The 25,015-nt window shown below is 43.7% G+C and overlaps 1 protein-coding gene and 1 long non-coding RNA gene across 8 annotated transcripts in view; one reads left to right on the forward strand and one right to left on the reverse strand.

Annotated features, from left to right (window-relative positions):
- Positions 1 to 25,015, forward strand: part of LOC149976510 (uncharacterized) — a 989,396-nt gene that overhangs the window by 659,576 nt on the left and 304,805 nt on the right. The window lies entirely within an intron of this gene.
- The window catches only part of LOC110504360 (plasma membrane calcium-transporting ATPase 2), a 181,472-nt gene that overhangs the window by 56,376 nt on the left and 100,081 nt on the right, over positions 1 to 25,015 (reverse strand). For all 7 annotated transcript variants that reach the window (XM_090206507.1, XM_090206509.1, XM_090206504.1 and 4 more), the window contains 5 exons: positions 20,713 to 20,927; positions 17,623 to 17,865; positions 5,094 to 5,228; positions 3,510 to 3,616; positions 2,485 to 2,719 (listed from right to left, as the gene is read on the reverse strand). In XM_090206507.1, the coding sequence (XP_090062633.1) occupies positions 2,485 to 2,719; positions 3,510 to 3,616; positions 5,094 to 5,228; positions 17,623 to 17,865; positions 20,713 to 20,927 (935 nt within the window). The remainder of the gene's footprint in view (positions 1 to 2,484; positions 2,720 to 3,509; positions 3,617 to 5,093; positions 5,229 to 17,622; positions 17,866 to 20,712; positions 20,928 to 25,015) is intronic.

The following is a 25,015-nucleotide window of genomic DNA, read 5'->3' on the forward strand; positions in this document are numbered from 1 at the left end:
AGTAGTAGTATAATGGAGGAGTAGTATAATAGAGTAGTAGTATAATGGAGGAGTAGTATAATGGAGGAGTAGTAGTATAATGGAGGAGTAGTAGTATAATAGAGTAGTAGTATAATGGAGGAGTAGTAGTATAATGGAGGAGTAGTATAATAGAGTAGTAGTATAATGGAGGAGTAGTAGTATAATGGAGTAGTAGTATAATGGAGTAGTAGTATAATGGAGTAGTAGTATAATGGAGGAGTAGTAGTATAATGGAGGAGTATAATGGAGTAGTAGTATAATAGAGTATTAGTATAATGGAGGAGTATAATGGAGTAGTAGTATAATAGAGTAGTAGTATAATGGAGGAGTAGTAGTATAATGGAGGAGTATAATGGAGTAGTAGTATAATAGAGTAGTAGTATAATGGAGGAGTAGTAGTATAATGGAGTAGTAGTATAATGGAGTAGTAGTATAATGGAGTAGTAGTATAATGGAGGAGTAGTAGTATAATGGAGGAGTAGTGTAATGGAGGAGTAGTAGTATAATGGAGGAGTATAATGGAGTAGTAGTATAATAGAGTAGTAGTATAATGGAGGAGTAGTAGTATAATGGAGTAGTAGTATAATGGAGGAGTAGTATAATGGAGGAGTAGTAGTAGTATAATGGAGGGTCCTCTATCCCGACCACACACAGCCTACCTCGGTTCTGACAGGGTCCTCTATCCCGACCACACACAGCCTACCTCTGGTCTGACAGGGTCCTCTATCCCGACCACACACAGCCTACCTCTGGTCTGACAGGGTCCTCTATCCCGACCACACACAGCCTACCTCTGGTCTGACAGGGTCCTCTATCCCGACCACACACAGCCTACCTCTGGTCTGGCAGGGTCCTCTATCCCGACCACACACAGCCTACCTCTGGTCTGACAGGGTCCTCTATCCCGACCACACACAGCCTACCTCTGGTCTGACAGGGTCCTCTATCCCAACCACACACAGCCTACGTCTGGTCTGACAGGGTCCTCTATCCCGACCACACACAGCATACCTCTGGTCTGACAGGGTCCTCTATCCCGACCACACACAGCCTACCTCTGGTCTGACAGGGTCCTCTATCCCAACCACACACAGCCTACCTCTGGTCTGGCAGGGTCCTCTATCCCGACCACACACAGCCTACCTCTGGTCTGACAGGGTCCTCTATCCCGACCACACACAGCCTACCTCGGTTCTGACAGGGTCCTCTATCCCGACCACACACAGCCTTCCTCTGGTCTGACAGGGTCCTCTATCCCGACTACACACAGCCTACCTCTGGTCTGACAGGGTCCTCTATCCCGACCACACACAGCCTACCTCTGGTCTGACAGGGTCCTCTATCCCGACCACACACAGCCTACCTCTGGTCTGACAGGGTCCTCTATCCCGACCACACACAGCCTACCTCTGGTCTGACAGGGTCCTCTATCCCGACCACACACAGCCTACCTCTGGTCTGACAGGGTCCTCTATCCCGACCACACACAGCCTACCTCTGGTCTGGCAGGGTCCTCTATCCCGACCACACACAGCCTACCTCTGGTCTGACAGGGTCCTCTATCCCGACCACACACAGCCTACCTCTGGTCTGACAGGGTCCTCTATCCCAACCACACACAGCCTACCTCTGGTCTGACAGGGTCCTCTATCCCGACCACACACAGCATACCTCTGGTCTGACAGGGTCCTCTATCCCGACCACACACAGCCTACCTCTGGTCTGACAGGGTCCTCTATCCCGACCACACACAGCCTACCTCTGGTCTGACAGGGTCCTCTATCCCGACCACACACAGCCTACCTCTGGTCTGACAGGGTCCTCTATCCCGACCACACACAGCCTACCTCGGTTCTGACAGGGTCCTCTATCCCGACCACACACAGCCTACCTCTGGTCTGACAGGGTCCTCTATCCCGACCACACACAGCCTACCTCTGGTCTGACAGGGTCCTCTATCCCGACCACACACAGCCTACCTCTGGTCTGACAGGGTCCTCTATCCCAACCACGCACAGCCTACCTCGGTTCTGACAGGGTCCTCTATCCCGACCACACACAGCCTTCCTCTGGTCTGACAGGGTCCTCTATCCCGACTACACACAGCCTACCTCTGGTCTGACAGGGTCCTCTATCCCAACCACACACAGCCTACCTCTGGTCTGACAGGGTCCTCTATCCCGACCACACACAGCCTACCTCTGGTCTGACAGGGTCCTCTATCCCAACCACACACAGCCTACCTCGGTTCTGACAGGGTCCTCTATCCCGACCACACACAGCCTTCCTCTGGTCTGACAGGGTCCTCTATCCCGACTACACACAGCCTACCTCTGGTCTGACAGGGTCCTCTATCCCAACCACACACAGCCTACCTCTGGTCTGACAGGGTCCTCTATCCCGACCACACACAGCCTACCTCTGGTCTGACAGGGTCCTCTATCCCGACCACACACAGCCTACCTCTGGTCTGACAGGGTCCTCTATCCCGACCACACAGACGGCCGTCAGCTCATTGAGGATGTCGTTCTCGTTGTCCCAGAGGGGTTCTGGGTCGGCAGGGAAGTCACGGTACGCCACGCAGATGGTCCGCAGCCCGTCACACGCCATCGGCTCGATCACCTTCTTCACCATCTCGTCCTTATCCCGGGGACGAAACACCCGCGGCTCGCCTTCCTGGTTCAGGATCTTAGTGCACCTGGGGGGAAGGGGGGTTGGGGTTAGAAAGGTCAGAGGTCAGGGGAGCCACAATTCGAAAACAAGCACAGGTAAAGCCTTGGGTAGATCAGTGACGAACATCATAAATTCAGTGTTTGTAGCTGCAATCAATTTCCCGAATCAACCACCTAGCTCCTTAGGGCCTCTGCTAAGGAGATCTGAGAGGATTGATCCCATGTCAGATCTCAACTAGTGCATAGCGAGTAGAGCCTAGAGGTTAGAGCCTAGAGGGTAGAGCCTAGGGGGTAGAGGCTAGAGCCTAGGGGGTAGAGGCTAGGGGGTAGAACCTAGGGGGTAGAGCCTAGAGGGTAGAGGGTAGAGCCTAGGGGGTAGAGCCTAGGGGGTAGAGGCTAGGGGGTAGATGCTAGGGGGTAGAGCCTAGAGGGTAGAGGCTAGAGGGTAAGGGGTAGAGTCTAGAGGGTAGAGGCTAAAGCCTAGGGGTAGAGGGCAGAGGCTAGAGGGTAGTCTAGAGGGTAGAGACTAGAGCCTAGGGGGTAGAGGCTAGGGGGTAGAGCCTAGAGGGTAGAGGCTAGAGCCTAGAGGGTAGAGGCTACAGGGTAGAGGCTACAGGCTAGGGGGTAGAGGCTAGGGGGTAGAGCCTAGTGGCTAGAGGGTAGAGCCTAGAGGGTAGAGTCTAGAGTAGAGGGCTAGAGCCTAGAGGGTAGAGCCTAGAGGGTAAAGCCTAGAAGGTAGAGGCTGCTTTCCTTTCTGGATACAGCGCTGGAAACTGAAGACATCTATGGTATCACATCCAGCTGTTAACCACTCACTTCTTCAGGACGATCTCAGAGGCTCCCTTGCTGTACATCCTGAAGCTGCCGTCTGATAGTTTGATGACAGTGGACATGGACTTCCTGGCCGAGTTGAAGGTGTATACCTGGTACAATCAGAATAAGAATTAGAGACGGAATTAGAATTCAGAATAAGAATTAGAGACAAAATTAGAGTCAGAGACAGAATTAGAGACAGAATTAGAGTTAGAGACAGAATTAGAATTAGAGACAGATTTAGAGTTAGAGACAGATTTAGAGACATAATTAGAGTTAAAGACAGAATTAGAGACAGAATTAGTGTTAGAGACAGAATTAGAGTTCGAGACAGAATTAGAGACAGAATTAGAATTAGAGACAACTTTATATATATAAAAAACATACTCATCACCATCACCACCATTACAACCACCACCACCACCATCACCACCACTATCACCACCACTACAACCACCACCACCACCATCACCACCACTACAACCACCACCACCACCATCACCACCACTATCACCACCACTACAACCACCACCACCACCATCACCACCACTACAACCACCACCACCACCATCACCACCACTATCACCACCACTACAACCACCACCATCACCACCACTACAACCACCACCACCACCACCACTACAACCATCACCATCACCACCATTACAACCACCACCACCACCATCACCACCACATCACCACCACTACAACCACCACCATCACCACCACTACAACCAACACCACCACCATCACCACCACTATCACCACCACTACAACCACCACCACCACCATCACCACCACTACAACCACCACCACCACCATCACCACCACTATCACCACCACTACAACCACCACCACCACCATCACCACCATTACAACCACCACCACCACCATCACCACCACTATCACCACCACTACAACCACCAACACCACCATCACCACCACTACAACCACCACCACCACCATCACCACCACTACAACCACCACCACCACCATCACCACCACTACAACCACCACCACCACCATCACCACCACTATCACCACCACTACAACCACCAACACCACCATCACCACCACCACCATTACAACCACCACCACCACCATCACCACCACTACAACCACCACCACCACCACCATCACCACTACTATCACCACCACTACAACCACCAACATCACCACCACTACAACCACCACCACCACCATCACCACCACTACAACCACCACCACCACCATCACCACCACTATCACCACCACTACAACCACCAACACCACCATCACCACCACTACAACCACCACCACCACCATCATCACCACTACAACCACCACCACCACCATCACCACCACTACAACCACCACCACCACCATCACCACCACTATCACCACCACTACAACCACCAACACCACCATCACCACCACTACAACCACCACCACCACCATCACCACCACTACAACCACCACCACCACCATCACCACCACTATCACCACCACTACAACCACCACTACAACCACCACCACCACCATCACCACCACTACAACAACCACCACCACCATCACCATAAATAACCTAAACAATAATGGTGTGTAGACCTTGTAGAGTTTCTCCTCTGGGATCTGGTTGCGGATGGGTTGGTAGTCTCTCTTCAGGTCCAGCACCAGGCCAAGCAGGCCACACTCTGTCTTGTTACCCACCTGCATGGGCAGACCACCCTCCTTGGTGGCAGGCTGGGGAGATGGAGAGAGGGACAGATACAGAACCATGGGGTGAGAAGTCAAAGTGTGTGTTTTGAGATTGACGACATTGTGAGGCTCCTCACAGGAAGAAGTGTAGGACCATCCTACTCAAGTCAATTTCAGATTTTTTTGTAAATAATGAAACATTAAAAAAGTTATCCTTTTTAGATAGAAGTATACAGTGCCTTGCGAAAGTATTCGGCCCCCTTGAACTTTGCGACCTTTTGCCACATTTCAGGCTTCAAACACAAAGATATAAAACTGTATTTTTTTGTGAAGAATCAACAACAAGTGGGACACAATCATGAAGTGGAACAACATTTATTGGATATTTCAAACTTTTTTAACAAATCAAAAACTGAAAAATTGGGCGTGCAAAATTATTCAGCCCCCTTAAGTTAATACTTTGTAGCGCCACCTTTTGCTGCGATTACAGCTGTAAGTCGCTTGGGGTATGTCTCTATCAGTTTTACACATCGAGAGACTGAAATTTTTTCCCATTCCTCCTCGCAAAACAGCTCGAGCTCAGTGAGGTTGGATGGAGAGCATTTGTGAACAGCAGTTTTCAGTTCTTTCCACAGATTCTCGATTGGATTCAGGTCTGGACTTTGACTTGGCCATTCTAACACCTGGATATGTTTATTTTTGAACCATTCCATTGTAGATTTTGCTTTATGTTTTGGATCATTGTCTTGTTGGAAGACAAATCTCCGTCCCAGTCTCAGGTCTTTTGCAGACTCCATCAGGTTTTCTTCCAGAATGGTCCTGTATTTGGCTCCATCCATCTTCCCATCAATTTTAACCATCTTCCCTGTCCCTGCTGAAGAAAAGCAGGCCCAAACCATGATGCTGCCACCACCATGTTTGACAGTGGGGATGGTGTGTTCAGGGTGATGAGAGTAAAATAATATAATGTGTTATGTTTTGGTCATTCAAGGGATATTTTTACTTGGAAAATAAAATGACTGTGTGGGACCTTTAAATGAGTTGTGGCCAGTAGTCTGTATGTAATATAAATATATTACTAAGACGCTATAATGTCAGTCGTTACAGTAGTAAGGAGTGTTTCACATTTACATTAACCACATCATCTGATTATTTGTCTCTGCTGAAATTAAACCATCAAGTGATAATGGTTTAATTTCATAATTAGAAGAACAACATTTCTCTCTTTCATAATTTCCTTAAACAATTAAATACAATTGATATTTATTGTTTTGTAAAGAAAACTCTTCAAATATAATTGAGTCACTGTTCAAAGATCTGACTACTGCAGCATCTTACAAGTGTATTGGTTTGGTGGCTAGTGGCTCTTGACCCCAACACTGCAGCATCCTACCATGTATTGTGGTTCTATGCTTTAAATTTTGAGATTTAGAGTGGAGATTTGTAGTGGAGATTTGAAGTGGAGATTTGAAGTGGAGATTTGTAGTGGAGATTTGTAGTGGAGATTTGTAGTGGAGATTTGAAGTGGAGATTTGAAGTGGAGATTTGAAGTGGAGATTTGAAGTGGAGATTTGTAGTGGAGATTTGTAGTGGAGATTTGAAGTGGAGATTTGTAGTGGAGATTTGTAGTGGAGATTTGTAGTGGAGATTTGTAGTGGAGATTTGAAGTGGAGATTTGTAGTGGAGATTTGTAGTGGAGATTTGAAGTGGAGATTTGTAGTGGAGATTTGAAGTGGAGATTTGTAGTGGAGATTTGTAGTGGAGATTTGAAGTGGATATTTGTAGTGGAGATTTGTAGTGGAGATTTGAAGTGGAGATTTGTAGTGGAGATTTGTAGTGGAGATTTGAAGTGGATATTTGTAGTGGAGATTTGTAGTGGAGATTTGAAGTGGAGATTTGTAGTGGAGATTTGTAGTGGAGATTTGTAGTGGAGATTTGTAGTGGAGATTTGTAGTGGAGATTTGAAGTGGAGATTTGTAGTGGAGATTTGTAGTGGAGATTTGAAGTGGAGATTTGTAGTGGAGTGAAAAAGGTACCGTTAGGCTTAACCTTCATTTTGCAGGACAGAGGTTAGAGTTTTCAATGTGAAGGGCAAATACTCAAACAGTAGATAATGTCAGTTTGTATCGTGTTGGTCGAAACACAGGGCCACTTCAGCCACTCAGCGTGTGATGTTGGCATCTGGGTTTAACAACAGCGTGCTGTTTTACACGTGTGTGTTAGCTAGCCACGACAAGGACAAGAGACAGCAACACATACTGTCCTCTCCAATACTGTCACAGTGCCTCTTCGGATTTAGCTCTACTTCTGCAGAGCCTCACTGTGTGTGCGTGTGTGTGTGTGTGCGTGCGTGTGCGTGCGTGCGTGTGTGTGTGTGTGTGCGTGTGTGTGTGTGTGTGTGTGTGGAGGACTCAGAGAGGATGCATCAAAACACTGTGATCGTAATGTGGTTGGTTCTATCGTCCCCAGCCGTCAGCAGCACTGTCTATCACTGAGAAGGTGCTGTCACCGATGACACAGTCCCCCGCATACTGTTGAATCTATCAGCCTCCATGATCCTCTGTCTGTCTCAAAATAATAATTATTCATATTAGCTGCCTTGGCCGTCTAAAAATAATTTCAAAAGCTTGCTAATGCGTGAACAGTATAATTGTTGTTTTATGTCTGTATCTCTGTAATGTATCTGTATCTACAGTATGTTACTGTATATGTTATTGTATCTATGCAAAACAATAAGGACCACGATGGAAATAAGTCCCAGACTTTACTGTGCAATCCCATGTCATGTTTTAAATCTTGTGGACTGTGTATATACTGTATGGGGTATTTATATCTGTGGCGGTGTGGAGCTACGAGAGGCGCAGCGGGTCTAAGGCACTGCATCTCAATTACAAGAGGCGTTACCACAGTCCCCGGTTCGAATCCAGGGCTGTATCACGTCCGGCCGTGATTGGGAGTCCCGTAGGGCGGCGCACAATTGGCCCAGCGTTGTCCGGGTTTTGGCCGGGGGGGGGGGTTAGGCCGTCATTGTAAATAAGAATTTGTTCTTAACTGACTTGCCTAGTTAAATAAAGGTTCTAAGATGAAGGTTCTAGAATGAAGGTTCTAGAATGAGTGTTCTAGAATGAGTGTTCTAGAATGAGTGTTCTAGAATGATTGTTGGAATTTGGTAAAGTGTCTGTGCGTGGGTAGGCCACAATGACTGTGTGCCTCCTAATATGGACATCCAAGTCTGTTCCTGTACATGGTTATTTGAAAATGTTCAAACAGTCATGTAGGATCCTGTTGACAGTTAGAAGCACAGGCATGCAGCCAGCCTAAGGAGACAGTATTATATAAAGAGAAAAATGAACATTTCAATAAAGCTTGGGATCACCTCATTTTTAGATGTGTCTTTCTACTTGTCGTGGGGAGAAGAGTTACAGTTCATATCAGACCATTGGTGCTGGTTGACAACTTAATTGTATATATAGTACCAGTCAAAAGTTTTAGAACACCTACTCATTCAAGGGTTTTTCTTTATTTTTACTATTTTCTACATTGTAGAATAATAGTGAAGACATCAAAACTATGAAATAACACATATGGAATCATGTAGTAACCAAAACAAGTGTTAAACAAATCAAAATATATTTTATATTTGAGATTCTTCAAAGTAGCCACCCTTTGCCTTGATGACAGATTTGCACACTACCCACCCTCTAAGACACCTACAGCACTCGATGTCACAGGAAGGCCATAAAGATCATCAAGGACATCAACCACCTGAGCCACTGCCTGTTCACACCTCTATCATCCAGAAGGCGAGGTCAGTACAGGTGCATCAAAGCTGGGACCGAGAGACTGAAAAACAGCTTCTATCTCAAGACCATCAGACTGTTAAACAGCCATCACTAGCACATTAGAGGCTGCTGCCTATAGGCATAGACTAGAAAATACTGGCCACTTTAAGGAATGGAACACAAGTCACTTTAATAATGTTTACATATCTGGCATTACTCATCTCATATGTATATACTGTATTCTATCCTCATCTACTGTATCTTAGTCTATGTATTACTCATCTCATATGTATATACTGTATTCTATACTATTCTACTGTATCTTAGTCTATGCATTACTCATCTCATGTGTATATACTGTATTCTATACTATTCTACTGTATCTTAGTCTATGCATTACTCATCTCATGTGTATATACTGTATTCTATACTATTCTACTGTATCTTAGTCTATGCATTACTCATCTCATATGTACATACTGTATTCTCTACTATTCTACTGTATCTTAGTCTATGTATTACTCATCTCATATGTATATACTGTATTCTATACTATTCTACTGTATCTTAGTCTATGTATTACTCACCTCATGTGTATATACTGTATTCTATACTATTCTACTGTATCTTAGTCTATGTATTACTCATCTCATATGTATATACTGTATTCTATACTATTCTACTGTATCTTAGTCTATGTATTACTCATCTCATATGTATATACTGTATTCTATACTATTCTATTGTATCTCAGTCCGTTCCGCTCTGACATCGCTCGTCCACATACACTGCCGTTCAATAGTTTGGAGTCATTTAGAAATGTCCTTGTTTTTGAAAGAAAAGCACATTTTTTGTCCATTAAAATAACATCAAATTGATCAGAAATACAGTGTGGACATTGTTCATGTTGTAAATGACTATTGTAGCTGGAAACGGCTGATTTCTTCATGGAATATCTACATAGGTGTACAGAGGCCCATTATCAGCAACCATCACTCCTGTGTTCAAAATGGCACGTTGTCGTAACAGAATCAGAATTAGTTAGGTAACATAGATAAACAATATGTTTTATTTACTTTCATAATATGCTTATGTGAGATAGTTGTCATTAGGATGTCTTCTTTTGGACTTTTACTGTCTGCAGTTGCATTTTTCCTTTCTTCTCTAGGGAAAAGTCACTTGGGGCCCAGAGAGGGGAGAGGTCAGGCTTGTCTTTTACATGTCTGGTGATATGCAGAATATCAGGTTGGAACATTGTCTTCATATGTGAACAGGTTTTTAACATTGTCTTCATATGTGAATGCATCTGTTAAACCATGTGAAGGGCTCCACCATGTCTGTGTGCTAGTCACTCCCTCCTTTTCCCATTGGGGGGGGGGGGGGGGGGGGGAGTACGGCAGTGTCTGGAACCATTGTATGTCCCCTCTGATGTTGCATGAATCTTGACCTAGTATATGACCTAGAGGCTCACTCCCCTCCGTGAGCTTGTCCAGGAGGGGGGAGAAGAGGGGGTGTTAATTGATATATGCCATTGGATGAGGTAATGTTTTGGTACTATGAAGTACCAAGAACGAGAAGTAGAACCTTGTCTTAGAGAGCAAATTGAATGATAATTTATAGCTAATGCTATCTGGCTATGGTATACTCCTCTCTCAAGTAAAAAGCCCTTTGTGAAGTTTCTGAGATCTGTGTTTCGTCATGTAAGTTGAGAGGGGTGTATCTTGGCTATAAAATATATTTTATAATATATTTTATATTCTCTTATAGGCACTCTCAGAATTCATTTATCGACACTGAATTGATCTGAGAGTCACAGGGCTATGGTGAAGCTCATATAATTAAAGGTGAAGTTTAAAATATAACTCTGACTTGTGTGTGGTTTGTAAACTCTCCTCATTTAGTAATACAGGAAATTACCACGACAACATTGTGTTAGCTAATCCAAGTTTATCATTTTTAAAGGCTAACTGATCATTAGAAAACCCTTTTGCAATTATGTTAGCACAGCTGAAAACTGTAGTTCTGATTAAAGAAGCAATAAAACCGGCCTTCTTTAGACTAGTTGAGTATCTGGAGCATCAGCATTTTTGGGTTTGAATACAGGCTCAAAATGGCCAGAAACAAAGAACTTTCTTCTAAAACTAGTCAGTCTCTTCTTGTTCTAAGAAATGAAGGCTATTCCATGCGAATAATTACCAAGCAACTGAAGATCTCGTACAACAATGTTCAATACTCCCTTTACAGAACACAGCAACCTGGCTCTAACCAGAATAGAAAGAGGAGTGGGAGGCCCCGGTGCACAACTGAGCAAGAGGACAAGTACATTAGAGTGTCTAGTTTGAGAAACAGATGCCTCACAAGTCCTCAACTGGCAGCTTAATTTAGATAGTACCAGTCTCAATGTCAACAGTGAAGAGGTGACTCCGGGATGCTGGCCAGCTAGGCAGAGTTCCTCTGTCCAGTCTCAATGTCAACAGTGAAGAGGTGACTCCGGGATGCTGTCCATCTAGGCAGAGTTCCTCCCCATCTTTATCTTTTCTTTTTATTGGCCAGTCTGAGATATGGCTTTTTCTTTGCAACTCTGCTTAAAAGGAATTTTACCATTCTTATTACTATAGACTGTTACCATTCAAATTACTATAGAATTTTACCACTCATATTAAAAAAGAATTACTATAGACCAAGTGGTAATGGCCAGACAACAACACAATTAGGCTGGGATTTAGACCAAGTGGTAATGGCCAGACAACAACACAATTAGCCTGGGATCTAGACCACGTGGTAATGGGCAGACAAGAACACAATTAGGCTGGGATTTAGACCACGTGGTAATGGCCAGACAACAACACAATTAGGCTGGGATTTAGACCAAGTGGTAATGGCCAGACAACAATACAATTAGGCTGGGATTTAGACCACGTGGTAATGGCCAGACAACAACACAATTAGGCTGGGATTTAGACCAAGTGGTAATGGCCAGACAACAAAACAATTAGGCTGGGATTTAGACCACGTGGTAATGGCCAGACAACACAATTAGGCTGGGATTTAGACCAAGTGGTAATGGCCAGACAACAACACAATTAGGCTGGGATTTAGACCACGTGGTAATGGCCAGACAACAACACAATTAGGCTGGGATTTAGACCACGTGGTAATGGCCAGACAACACAATTAGGCTGGGATTTAGACCACGTGGTAATGGCCAGACAACAACACAATTAGGCTGGGATTTAGACCAAGTGGTAATGGCCAGACAAGAACACAATTAGCCTGGGATCAAGACCATGTGGTAATGGCCAGACAACAACACAATTAGGCTGGGATTTAGACCACGTGGTAATGGCCAGACAACAACACAATTAGGCTGGGATTTAGACCACGTTGTAATGGCCAGGCAACAACACAATTAGCCTGGGATCTAGACCACGTTGTAATGGCCAGGCAACAACACAATTAGCCTGGGATTTAGACCACGTGGTAATGGCCAGACAACAACACAATTAGGCTGGGATTTAGACCACGTGGTAATGGCCAGACAACAACACAATTAGGCTGGGATTAAGACCACGTGGTAATGGCCAGACAACAACACAATTAGGCTGGGATTTAGACCACGTGGTAATGGCCAGACAACAACACAATTAGGCTGGGATTTAGACCACGTGGTAATGGCCAGACAACAACACAATTAGGCTGGGATTTAGACCAAGTGGTAATGGCCAGACAACAACACAATTAGGCTGGGATTTAGACCACGTGGTAATGGCCAGACAACAACACAATTAGGCTGGGATTTAGACCAAGTGGTAATGGCCAGACAACAACACAATTAGGCTGGGATTTAGACCACGTGGTAATGGCCAGACAACAACACAATTAGGCTGGGATCTAGACCACGTGGTAATGGCCAGACAACAACACAATTAGCCTGGGATCTAGAACACGTGGTAATGGCCAGACAACAACACAATTAGCCTGGGATCTAGACAACATTGTAATGGCCAGACAACAACACAATTAGCCTGGGATCTAGACCACGTGGTAATGGCCAGGCAACAACACAATTAGCCTGGGATCTAGACCACGTTGTAATGGCCAGGCAACAACACAATTAGCCTGGGATCTAGACCACGTTGTAATGGCCAGACAAGAACACAATTAGCCTGGGATCTAGACAACGTGGTAATGGCCAGACAAGAACACAATTAGCCTGGGATCTTGACCACGTGGTAATGGTCATGATATCAATGATGTATCCATCTTCAGAGAATCTGTTAGTCTGCCCTCTCTCAGTCTGATTCCCCAATGCTCTACCTTTGACACAGTCCTGTCTGGTATGAATGTGTTGTCGTCACACCGCTGACACAGTCCTGTCTGGTATGAATGTTCTGTCGTCACACCGCTGACACAGTCCTGTCTATCCACATAGTCATCAATGATTCAGCCTGGCCTAGGAGACTAGATTATTACAGCGTTTGAGTTGGCTGCTCCAGCCACTCCGTCCTGTCTAGCCATTGACCCCTGAGGTCAGAGCCGGTTACAGAGCAGATAGGAAACAGGAGACAACCTGAGGCCAGGCTCAGAGTTCAGAATACAAATTAACACAATAAGAGTCAGGATATCAATCATCACCTCTGACCCCCTAACAGTAAACCTCAGGTTCTATTTCAGAAGATAATCATCCCCTCTGACCCCCTAACAGTAAACCTCAGGTTCTATTTCAGAAGATAATCATTACCTCTGACCCCCTACACCTCACTGCAGCTAGCTGCATCCCAGAGGCGTCAGAACCTCACAGCTAGAACAATGTACATTTTGAGGACAAACTCAACCTCTACAAAGTAGGCACGGGGGTATGCATTTAGGACATCCTCAGCTTAACTCAGTCTCAGAACCCCACTCTGCAGTCCCTTTGAGGTCCCATCCTGTTCTGACTGGCTCAATGAGCTGAGAGAGGAGGATCTCAGTTTACATAATGGCTCTGGTCTCTCTGGACCGCCAAAGAAGGCTTTGATAACGACACAGCGAAAAGCCTGTAATATTTCCGATTCCTCTTAAACTGGCGTCAGTCAGCAGGGGTCTGACTATTGTTCTGTACGCACACCAAATGACTCCTTCTCCTACAAGCCTCTGGTTCCCACAGTCTGCCCAGCAACTAACATAACTACATCCCCCAGAGGTCTCTATGTTTCTGTTCTGTTGGAAATCCATCCCCCAGTATCTTATGCTTCTCTCAGTACCAGGAGGACTCTTATTCTGTTCCTTAATCCAACTGCATCCCCCAGAAACCCTTGCTTCCCACAGCTGCCCAGAAACCAAGATGACTCCATACCTCAGAGGCTTCTGTTGGTCTGTTCTGTTAGAACTCCATCCCCCAGAAGCCTCTGCTTTCCCCAGCCTGCATAGCACCAGTAGGACTGTCTTGATAACAGGATATTATGTAATCGCTGGTGTGGACTGAGTCATCACATGATAGAGACTCTCTGACTCTCTCTTTCTTTTTTTCTGTCTGTCTGTCTGTCTGTCTGTCTCCCTCTCTCGCTCTCTCTCTCTCTGCATCTATCTCTCTGTCTTCTAAACCACCTTGAAAAATTATGTCTGAAGGTTTTTGTGCGGTTTGGGTGATTGATATGTAGAGTAAGTTTATAATTAATTTCCTCGTCCCAAATCCCTCCCACTAACTGAGGAAATATACTTCTTCCTTTTCTCAACGCAGGAAGTTGTCCTACTTTTACATTTCCTGTATACTGTTGTGTAAGAATGAGGTGTACACTACTTTAGACCAGGCCCATAGAGAACAGGTCGCCATTTGGGATGTAGAATACTGTTTATGAAGAAAAGGCAGCAGGCAGAAAAATAGAAAACAGATTTTAAACTATGAACTATGAAATAGACAGTTTTTTTAGTCTATAGATTCAGACACGTACATCCTCTATCCTGTCTATTATTATCTATAGTATTCTGAGTTAATGTGGGTTCGTTCTCTCTGTGAACAGATTCTATTAACTCTACCAGGTTACCAGTGGGATATACTACAGTACAAAGTAGGATCAATGAGTTAGCCAGCTAACTTGCCCAAATATTCATTAAATATATATATATATATATTGTTTAGGAAGATAAGCTGAAAATTGACATGGTCTAATTGAATCAAGAACCAAAAACGTATATCCAAGTTTAGTTTTTTTTTTAACAAATCAGAGAATCAATAGTTATTTCTGGCTAACTCATTGATCCTGCTTTGTAGTATATCTCTCAGGCTGAGAACCGGCTCTCCAGACCAGACTACTGTTGGGCGACAGGCTGGTTTGATGGACGATGCCAGATCTTTAATTAAGGAGATTAACATTATAAATCTGGTTCACTAATTAAATCAACTTGCATTTTACTACTTCCTCATCTGAGTTCATTCCTCCACAGACTAGTGGCTAGAGCTCAACTTGTGTTTCTCTAGATAAACAACACCAACATCAGCAACAACAACAACAACAGCATCAACAGCAACAACAAAAACAACAGCAGCAGCAACAACAACAACAACAACAACAACATCAGCAACAACATAAACAGCAACAACAAAAACAACAGCAGCAGCAGCAACAACAGCAACAACAACAACATCAACAACAACAACAGCATCAACAGCAACAACAAAAACAACAGCAACAACATAAACAGCAACAACAACAACAACAACAACAACAACATCAGCAACAACATAAACAGCAACAACAAAAACAACAGCAGCAGCAGCAACAACAGCAACAACAACAACATCAACAACAACAACAGCATCAACAGCAACAACAAAAACAACAACAAAAGCAACAGCAACAACTAAAACAACAGCAGCAGCAACAACAACAGCAACAACAACTTTCATCAACAACAACAACAGCATCAACAGCAACATAAACAACAGCAACATCAACAACAACAACATCAACATAAACAACAGCAACAACAACAGCAACAACAACAACAGTAACAGTAACAGCAACAACAACATTTACTGGTAATTCTCGTAACCCAGAACTAAATGTTGAATGTGCAGACCATAATTAATAGGCTGTATTTGGTTATTATGACATGTCTGAAAAAGCTGTGTACGCCCATTCAGGAATGTAGGTCATTACTTCCATTCATTATGTTAGTTTCTAAAGCATGTCAATGATTATATTTGAAAATAGGACTCTGCACCTTTAGGACAAACCTTCCAGAAGACATATAGACACGGCTACAGTAAGCACCTTTAGGACAAACCTTCCAGAAGACATATAGACACAGCTACAGTAAGCACCTTTAGGACAAACCTTCCAGAAGACATATAGACACAGCTACAGTAAGCACCTTTAGGACAAACCTTCCAGAAGACATATAGACACGGCTACAGTAAGCTAGCCAAGACAAATGCTAGCTGTCCTTTTGGGGCTTTCATTGTGCAGACTGTCAACAGCAGCCAGCAAATTGCTAGTTTGTTCACTATTGAAGGTTTGTAAATTACTTTCCCTAAAATAAATATGCTCAGCGAGTAGATGGCTCTTAATTTCACTCTGGACAGCTCCCATGTGGTGTCTGAAGGTATTAACTCATGTACTCTGCTCGAGAACTTGAGACTCGCAGGAGTGGTGGTGCTTGAATGAACGACCAGTCGTTGCTCAAATACGCATGTAGCCTTCAGTGGTTTTCGATGGTAGACTGTGGTTTTCGATGGTAGACTGTGGTTTTCGATGGTAGACTGTGGTTTTTGATGGTAGACTGTGGGTTTTGATGGTAGACTGTGGTTTTTGATGGTAGACTGTGGTTTTTGATGGTAGACTGTGGGTTTTGATGGTAGACTGTGGTTTTTGATGGTAGACTGTGACAAGAGCAGGTAGATGTTGAACTGGAATGCAAAAAAATGCGCAGAAAAATGACTGACGAGATCCACTGGCCCGACATGTTTACTGGCCCCAGACAGCAGACTGTGAAACTAGCAGTGTTTCCCTGTCATGGCTGGCCTTGTGATTGACAGGCGCCTGTCCTATCAATAGATCGCTAGAAGACGCATATCGTTCATTCTAGTGGGAGAAGGCTCGACAGACTTTTATCTGTAAGGGAATTGAAAAGTAGTCTAGTTAATTTAAAGCGGCAATATGTAACTTTTTGGGGTGACCGAACTGAATTCACGTAGAAATGTGTCTTATAGATCTGTCAGTCTCATTGAAAGCAAGTCTAAAATGCTGTAGATATGTTCTGTATGCGCTACTTCTATGCTTCCCGTTCTCATGTTTAGTTTTTGCCACCAGCTTCAAACAGAAGAAAATACAATATCATTTGTTATGGAAAATATATTTCCAAACAGTTTAGATGGTACAATGATTCTCAACACTTGTTTTGACACATACTGTAACCTGAAATTAGGCAAACTATTAAGAATTGTAGCAACCAGGAAATGGTGGAGCGATTTCTGCATACACCATCTTTAAATGTAAAAAAGCAGTTGGCTGAAAATGAGTCTGTAATCGACTGTATAACCGACAGACGGCACTAGTGGAAAACATTGATCTTACCAGTAACTTGGTATAGGAGCAGGCTGTATTAAGTAGTACTAGTTTCATAGTATCATACCAGTATCTTGGTGGTAATACTGCAGTGTGTGTGTTGTATCTTACCAGTATCTTGGTGGTGTAGGCGCTGTTGAGGGAGATGGCATTGACCAGTATGTCCAGAGACTTGGCAGTCAGCGCTCCGGGCTCTGGTATCTCCTTATAGTGGACGTCTCCGACGTAGCACGCTACGGCCGTCATGCGGTTGGTGGTCAGAGTGCCAGTCTTGTCGGAGCAGATGGCCGTGGCGTTCCCCATCGTCTCACACGCATCAAGGTGGCGAACCAAGTTATTATCTTTCATCATTTTCTGTTGAGGAAATATCCACTGAGCTTCACAACAACCTCAGAAACAACCTCAGAAAAGATACTAACTAGAACCCAGAAAAAATTCTAAAATTATGTGTTGAACTATGTTGCATATTTGGATACATAGCTACAGATTCTTGGATTACTAAATAAAATGCCCACAAGGTTTCCAGAACATGTGTTAGGTCTAATTAATATATAATTAATTATGAATATATTAATAAATACCGTCCAGTTTGTGATGATGATTATAGAGTGTTTGTATACAACATTTGCCTGATGTTTCAAGAACTTTCCTAGAACACATTTAATAAGTGTGATTTAATCATTATTTTAAAGGTTCCCAGAATGTTTCATTAGGATGTGGGAACTGTCTGGTGGGAACATCGTAGGGACATCACAAAAGTTATTCTCCCAAAATACCCAAAAACGTTCCAGTTGTAGGTATGATTCTACAATGTTTCTTTTAGGGCGCAAAAACATTAACCTGATGTTACAAAGAACGTTCTCAGAACACATTTAGTCTGTTCTTTAAAGGTTCCCAGAATGTTGAATTAAGTTGTGGGAACGTTGTGTGGGTATGACAAAAGATATGTTCTCAAAACACATTTTTTTTAAAACATTTGTGCAGATTAAAACAATGTTTCTATTAGGTTGCAACAAGAATGTTCCCAGAACAAAGTTCTTCCAAAGTTCCTAAAACATTTTTGTTAGTTTGCGAGAACATTGTGGGGATAAGAGATATGTTCCCAAAACACTAAAACGGTCAAGTTTTGCTGACATTCACATCATGTTTGTATCAAGGTGCACAAAACATACATTTGATGTTGCAAGAGTTTTGGCAGAACAACGTTTCTGAGGTCTTTAAAGGTTCCCAGAACATTTAATTAGGTTGTGGGGAAAAGTGTGGGTACATGACCAGAGATAGGTTTCCAAAACACAAAATATGCTCAGTTGTGAGGGAATTCCTACACTGTTTAAGTTAGGTAGCACAGCGCATTCCCTTAATGTTGTAAGAATGACATGTCTGTTTTAATGATGTTGTTTTAGGTTTAATATAATATTCCTTTGATGTTTACAACAATATACATTTTACCTTGTCCTTGAGGTTTCTCAGAACATTTCAAGAACATTTAAAAATATATATATATATATATATTTAAGTTATAACTAATATTATTTTTTTTTAAAAACAGATTGGAATTCATCCCCATGATGTTTCCCTCCAGATTCAACGGCAGTTCACATTTGAATACTGATATTGTGAAATAAAAATAATTTAAAAAAGATTTCATTAAATAAATTTAAAATTGAGGCTCAGATAAAAATTTGCTAAAAAGAGAGGATGTCCAGACATCCAATCAGAAATGCAGAATGTAGACTAACTGTTAAAAATAAATAAAACGTTGTGTAAAAATGTACAACTTTTTTTTAAAACGCACCTAATATACCGGTCAAAAGTTTTAGAACACCTACTCATTCAACAATTTGTCTTTATTTTCACTATTTTCTTCATCGTAGAATAATAGTGAAGACATCAACACTATGAAATAATACATACTGTATGGAATCAAGTAGTAACCCAAAAAAGTGTAAAACAATCAAAATATATTATATATTCTTCACATAGCCACTCTTTGCCTTGATGACAGCTTTGCACACGCTTGGCATTCTCTCAACCAGCTTCATGACATAGTTACCTGGAATGCATTTCAATTAACATATCTGCGTTCTTAAAAGTTCATTTGTGGAATTTATTTCCTTCTTAATGCGTTTCAGCCAATCAGTTGTGATGTGACAAGGTACAGTAGTGGGGGAATACAGAAGATAGCCCTATTTGGTAAAAGACCAAGTCCATATTATGGCAAGAACAGCTCAAATAAGCAAAGAGAAACGACAGTCCATCATTACTTTAAGACATGAAGGTCAGTCAATACGGAAAATTTCAATAACTTTGAAAGTTTCTTCAAGTGCAGTCGCAAAAACCATCAAGCGTTATGATGAAACTGGCTCTCATGAGGACCTCCACAGGAAAGGAAGACCCAGAGTTCCCTCTGCTGCAGAGGATAAGTTCATTAGAGTTACCAGCCTCAGAAACTGCAGGCCAAATAAATGCAAGAAACCACTACTAAAGGACACCAATAAGAAGAAGAGATTTGGTTGGGCCAAGAAACATGAGCAATGGACATCAGACCGGAGAAAATCTGTTCTTTGGTCTGGAGTCCAAATTTGCGATTTTTGGTTCCAACCACCGTGTCTTTGTGAGACGCAGTGTTGGTGAACGGATGATCTCCACATGTGTTTTTCCCACCGTGAAGCATGGAGGAGGAGGTGTGATGGTGTGGGGGTGCTTTACTGATGACACTGTCTGTGATTTATTTAGAATTCAAGGCACAATTAACCAGCATGGCTACTACAGCATTCTGCAGCGATATACCATCCCATCTGGTTTGGGCTTAGTGGGACAATCAGTTGTTGTTCAACAGGACAATGACCCAACACACCTCAAGGCTGTATAAGGTCTATTTTACCAAGAAGGAGAGTGATGGAGTGCTGCATCAGATGACCTGGCCTCCACAATCCCCTGACAGCAACCCAATTGAGATGGTTTGGCATAAGTTGGAACACAGAGTGAAGAAAAAGCAGCCAACAAATGCTCAGCGTATGTGGGATCTCCTTCAAGACTGTTGGAAAAGCATTCCAGGTGAAGCTGGTTGAGAAAATGCCAAGATTGTGCAAAGCCCTCATCAATGCAAAGAGTGGCTATATCATTCTCACGATTCCAATCCTTTGACACTTCTAATTGGTCAGAGATAAAATATAAAACAAAAGGCAGAAAATGTGTCACCTTGACAGAGTAGGCCAGGGAGATGGTGACGGCCAGGGGCAGCCCCTCGGGTACAGCCACCACCAGCACGGTGACACCGATGATGAAGAACTTGACAAAGTACTGGACGTAGATGGGGGTGCACTCCGTCAGCCACGGCCTCTTCTGCAGGACAAAGTTGTCCACAGCAAAGTACAGCACCAGGATGATCACTGTGATGGCTGACATCACCAGACCTGGATGGACAAGGAGAAAGTTAATCTACTCCATTCTACTCTACTCTTCTTAGTTATATTCTATTCTGTTCTACTCTACTTTATTATATTCTACTGTACTGTACTCTGCTCTACTGTACTCCATTCTACTGTACTCTAAACTACAGTACTGTATTTTTACAGTACTCTACTCTACTTTATTGTATTCTGTTCTACTCCATTCTACTCTACCCTTAGTTATATTCTATTCTGTTCTACTCTACTATATTATATTTTTCTGTACTGTACTCTGCTCTACTGTACTCCATTCTACTGTACTCTAAACTACAGTACTGTATTTTTACAGTACTCTACTCTACTTTATTATATTCTGTTCTACTCCATTCTACTCTACCCTTAGTTATATTCTATTCTGTTCTACTCTAATATATTATATTCTCCTTTATTATATTCTACTGTACTGTACTGTGTTCTATTCTACTCTAAACTACAGTACTCTATTCTACAGTACTCTACTCTACTTTATTCTATTCTACTGTATTCTACTCTACTTTATTCTATTCTACTGTATTCTACTCTACTTTATTCTATTCTACTGTATTCTACTCTACTTTATTCTATTCTACTGTATTCTACTCTACTTTATTCTATTCTACAGTACTCTACTCTACTTTATTCTATTCTACTGTATTCTACTCTATTGTATTCTGATTCTGATTGTATTTTGATTAGGTTCATTAGGATCCCCATTAGCCGACGACAATGGCGGCAGCTAGTTTTACTGGGGTCTGACACATAACCAAAATACATTAGAGACTAAATACTTTACAATTTACATACGTTTACAAACAGTAACATGTAGTGTGTGTGTGTGTGTGTGCATCTATCAGTTACACATGTCAGTACATTCACACAACCAGTAGGTCACATGGGGGAGAGGCGCTGTGCCGTGAGGTGTTGTTTTATTAGTTTTTTTTAAACCAGGTCTGAAATCTGTTCACTTGCACTATACGAGATGGAAGGGAGGTCCAGGCCCTATATCAGATGGATGGGAGGTCCAGGCACTATACGAGATGGAAGGGAGGTCCGGGCACTATATGAGATGGAAGGGAGGTCCAGGCACTATACGAGATGGAAGGGAGGTCCGGGCCCTATACGAGATGGAAGGGAGGTCCAGGCACTATACGAGATGGAAGGGAGGTCCAGGCCCTATATGAGATGGAAGGGAGGTCCAGGCCCTATACGAGATGGAAGGGAGGTCCAGGCCCTATATGAGATGGAAGGGAAGTCCAGGCCCTATATGAGATGGAAGGGAGGTCCAGGCACTATACGAGATGGAAGGGAGGTCCAGGCCCTATACGAGATGGAAGGGAGGCCCAGGCCCTATATGAGATGGAAGGGAGGCCCAGGCCCTATATGAGATGGAAGGGAGGTCCAGGCCCTATATGAGATGGAAGGGAGGTCCAGGCCCTATATGAGATGGAAGGGAGGTCCAGGCACTATATGAGATGGAAGGTAGGTCCAGGCACTATATAAAATGGATGGGAGGTCCAGGCCCTATTCGAGATGGAAGAGAGATCCAGGCCCTATATGAGATGGAAGGGAAGTCCAGGCCCTATATGAGATGGAAGGGAGGTCCAGGCCCTATATGAGATGGAAGGGAGGTCCAGGCCCTATATGAGATGGAAGGGAGGTCCAGGCCCTATATGAGATGGAAGGGAGGTCCAGGCCCTATATGAGATGGAAGGGAGGTCCAGGCCCTATATGAGATGGAAGGGAGGTCCAGGCCCTATATGAGATGGAAGGGAGGTCCAGGCACTATATAAAATGGATGGGAGGTCCAGGCCCTATTCGAGATGGAAGAGAGATCCAGGCCCTATATGAGATGGAAGGGAAGTCCAGGCCCTATATGAGATGGAAGGGAGGTCCAGGCCCTATATGAGATGGAAGGGAGGTCCAGGCCCTATATGAGATGGAAGGGAGGTCCAGGCCCTATATGAGATGGAAGGGAGGTCCAGGCCCTATATGAGATGGAAGGGAGGTCCAGGCCCTATATGAGATGGAAGGGAGGTCCAGGCCCTATATGAGATGGAAGGGAGGTCCAGGCCCTATATGAGATGGAAGGGAGGTCCAGGCACTATATAAAATGGATGGGAGGTCCAGGCCCTATTCGAGATGGAAGAGAGATCCAGGCCCTATATGAGATGGAAGGGAAGTCCAGGCCCTATATGAGATGGAAGGGAGGTCCAGGCCCTATATGAGATGGAAGGGAGGTCCAGGCCCTATATGAGATGGAAGGGAGGTCCAGGCCCTATATGAGATGGAAGGGAGGTCCAGGCCCTATATGAGATGGAAGGGAGGTCCAGGCCCTATATGAGATGGAAGGGAGGTCCAGGCCCTATATGAGATGGAAGGGAGGTCCAGGCCCTATATGAGATGGAAGGGAGGTCCAGGCCCTATATGAGATGGAAGGGAGGTCCAGGCACTCATGGCTCTGTATAATACTGTTTCCTTGAATTTCTTCTGGAACAGGGGCTGTGAAAAGACCCCTGGTGGCATGTCTGGTGGGATAAGTGTGTGTGTCAGCGCTATGTGTAAGTTGACTACTCTACTGTGCTCTACTCTACTCTACTGTGCTCTACTGTGCTCTACTCTTCTCTACTGTGCTCTACTCTACTGTGTTCTACTCTACTGTGCTCTACTGTGCTCTACTGTACTCTACTCTACTGTGCTCTACTCCACTGTGCTCTACTCTACTGTGCTCTACTCTACACTACTGTACTGTGCTCTACTCTACTGTTTTCTACTCCACTGTGCTCTACTCTACTGTGCTCTACTTCACTGTGCTCTACTCCACTGTGCTCTACTCTACTCTACTGTGCTCTACTCCACAGTGCTCTACTCTACTCTACTGTGCTCTACTCTACCGAGCTCTACTCTACTCTGCTGTGCTCTACTCCACAGTGCTCTACTCTACTCTACTGTACTTTATGCTACTCTACCGTACGATACTCTATTTTGATGTGCTCTGCTCTACCCTCCTGTGTTCTACTCTAATATCCCGTCCTTTACTCTACTCTTCTGTACTCTACTGTACTGTATACTACTCTACAGTGCTCTCTACTCTACTCTACTGTGCTCTGCTTTGATGTGATCTACTCTACTCTGCTTTACTCTACTCTACTTCACTCTACTCCACTCTACTCTACTCTACTTTTATGTGCTCTACTCTACTCTACTTTGATGTGCTCTACTCCACTCCACTCTACTCCACTCTACTCCACTCCACTCTACTCTACTCTACTCTACTCTATCCCACTCTACTCTACCCCACTCTACTCTACTCCACTCCACTCTACTCTACTCTACTGTGCTCTGCTTTTATGTGCTCTACTCTACTCTGCTTTGATGTGCTCTACTCTACTCTGCTTTGATGCGCTCTACTCTACTCTGCTTTGATGTGCTCTACTCTACTCTACTTTGATGTGCTCTACTCTACTCTATTCCACTCCACTCTACCTCACTCTACTCTACTCTACTTTGATGTGCTCTACTCTACTCTACTCCACCCCACTCTATGCTACTCTACTTTGATGTGCTCTACTCTACTCTGCTTTGATGTGCTCTACTCTACTCTAATCTACTTTGATGTGCTCTACTCTACTCTGCTTTGATGTGCTCTACTCTACTCTAATTTGATGTGCTCTACTCTACTCTACTCTACTCTACCCCACTCTACTCTACCCCACTCTACTCTACTCTAATTTGATGTGCTCTACTCCACTCCACTCTACTCCACTCTACTCTACTGTACTCTGCTCTGCTTTGATGTGCTGTACTCTACTCTGCTTTGATGTGCTCTACTCTACTCTACTTTGATGTGCTCTACTCTACTCTGCTTTGATGTGCTCTACTCTACTCTACTTTGATGTGCTCTACTCTACTCTGCTTTGATGTGCTCTACTCTACTCTACTCTGCTTTGATGTGCTCTACTCTACTCTGCTTTGATGTGCTCTACTCTACTCTGCTTTGATGTGCTCTACTCTACTTTGATGTGCTCTACTCTACTCTACTTTGATGTGCTCTACTCTACTCTACTTTGATGTTC

This window comes from Oncorhynchus mykiss, chromosome 17 (assembly GCF_057628025.1).
Source record: "Oncorhynchus mykiss isolate SJ-2025 chromosome 17, ASM5762802v1, whole genome shotgun sequence".
Classification (NCBI taxonomy): domain Eukaryota; kingdom Metazoa; phylum Chordata; class Actinopteri; order Salmoniformes; family Salmonidae; genus Oncorhynchus; species Oncorhynchus mykiss.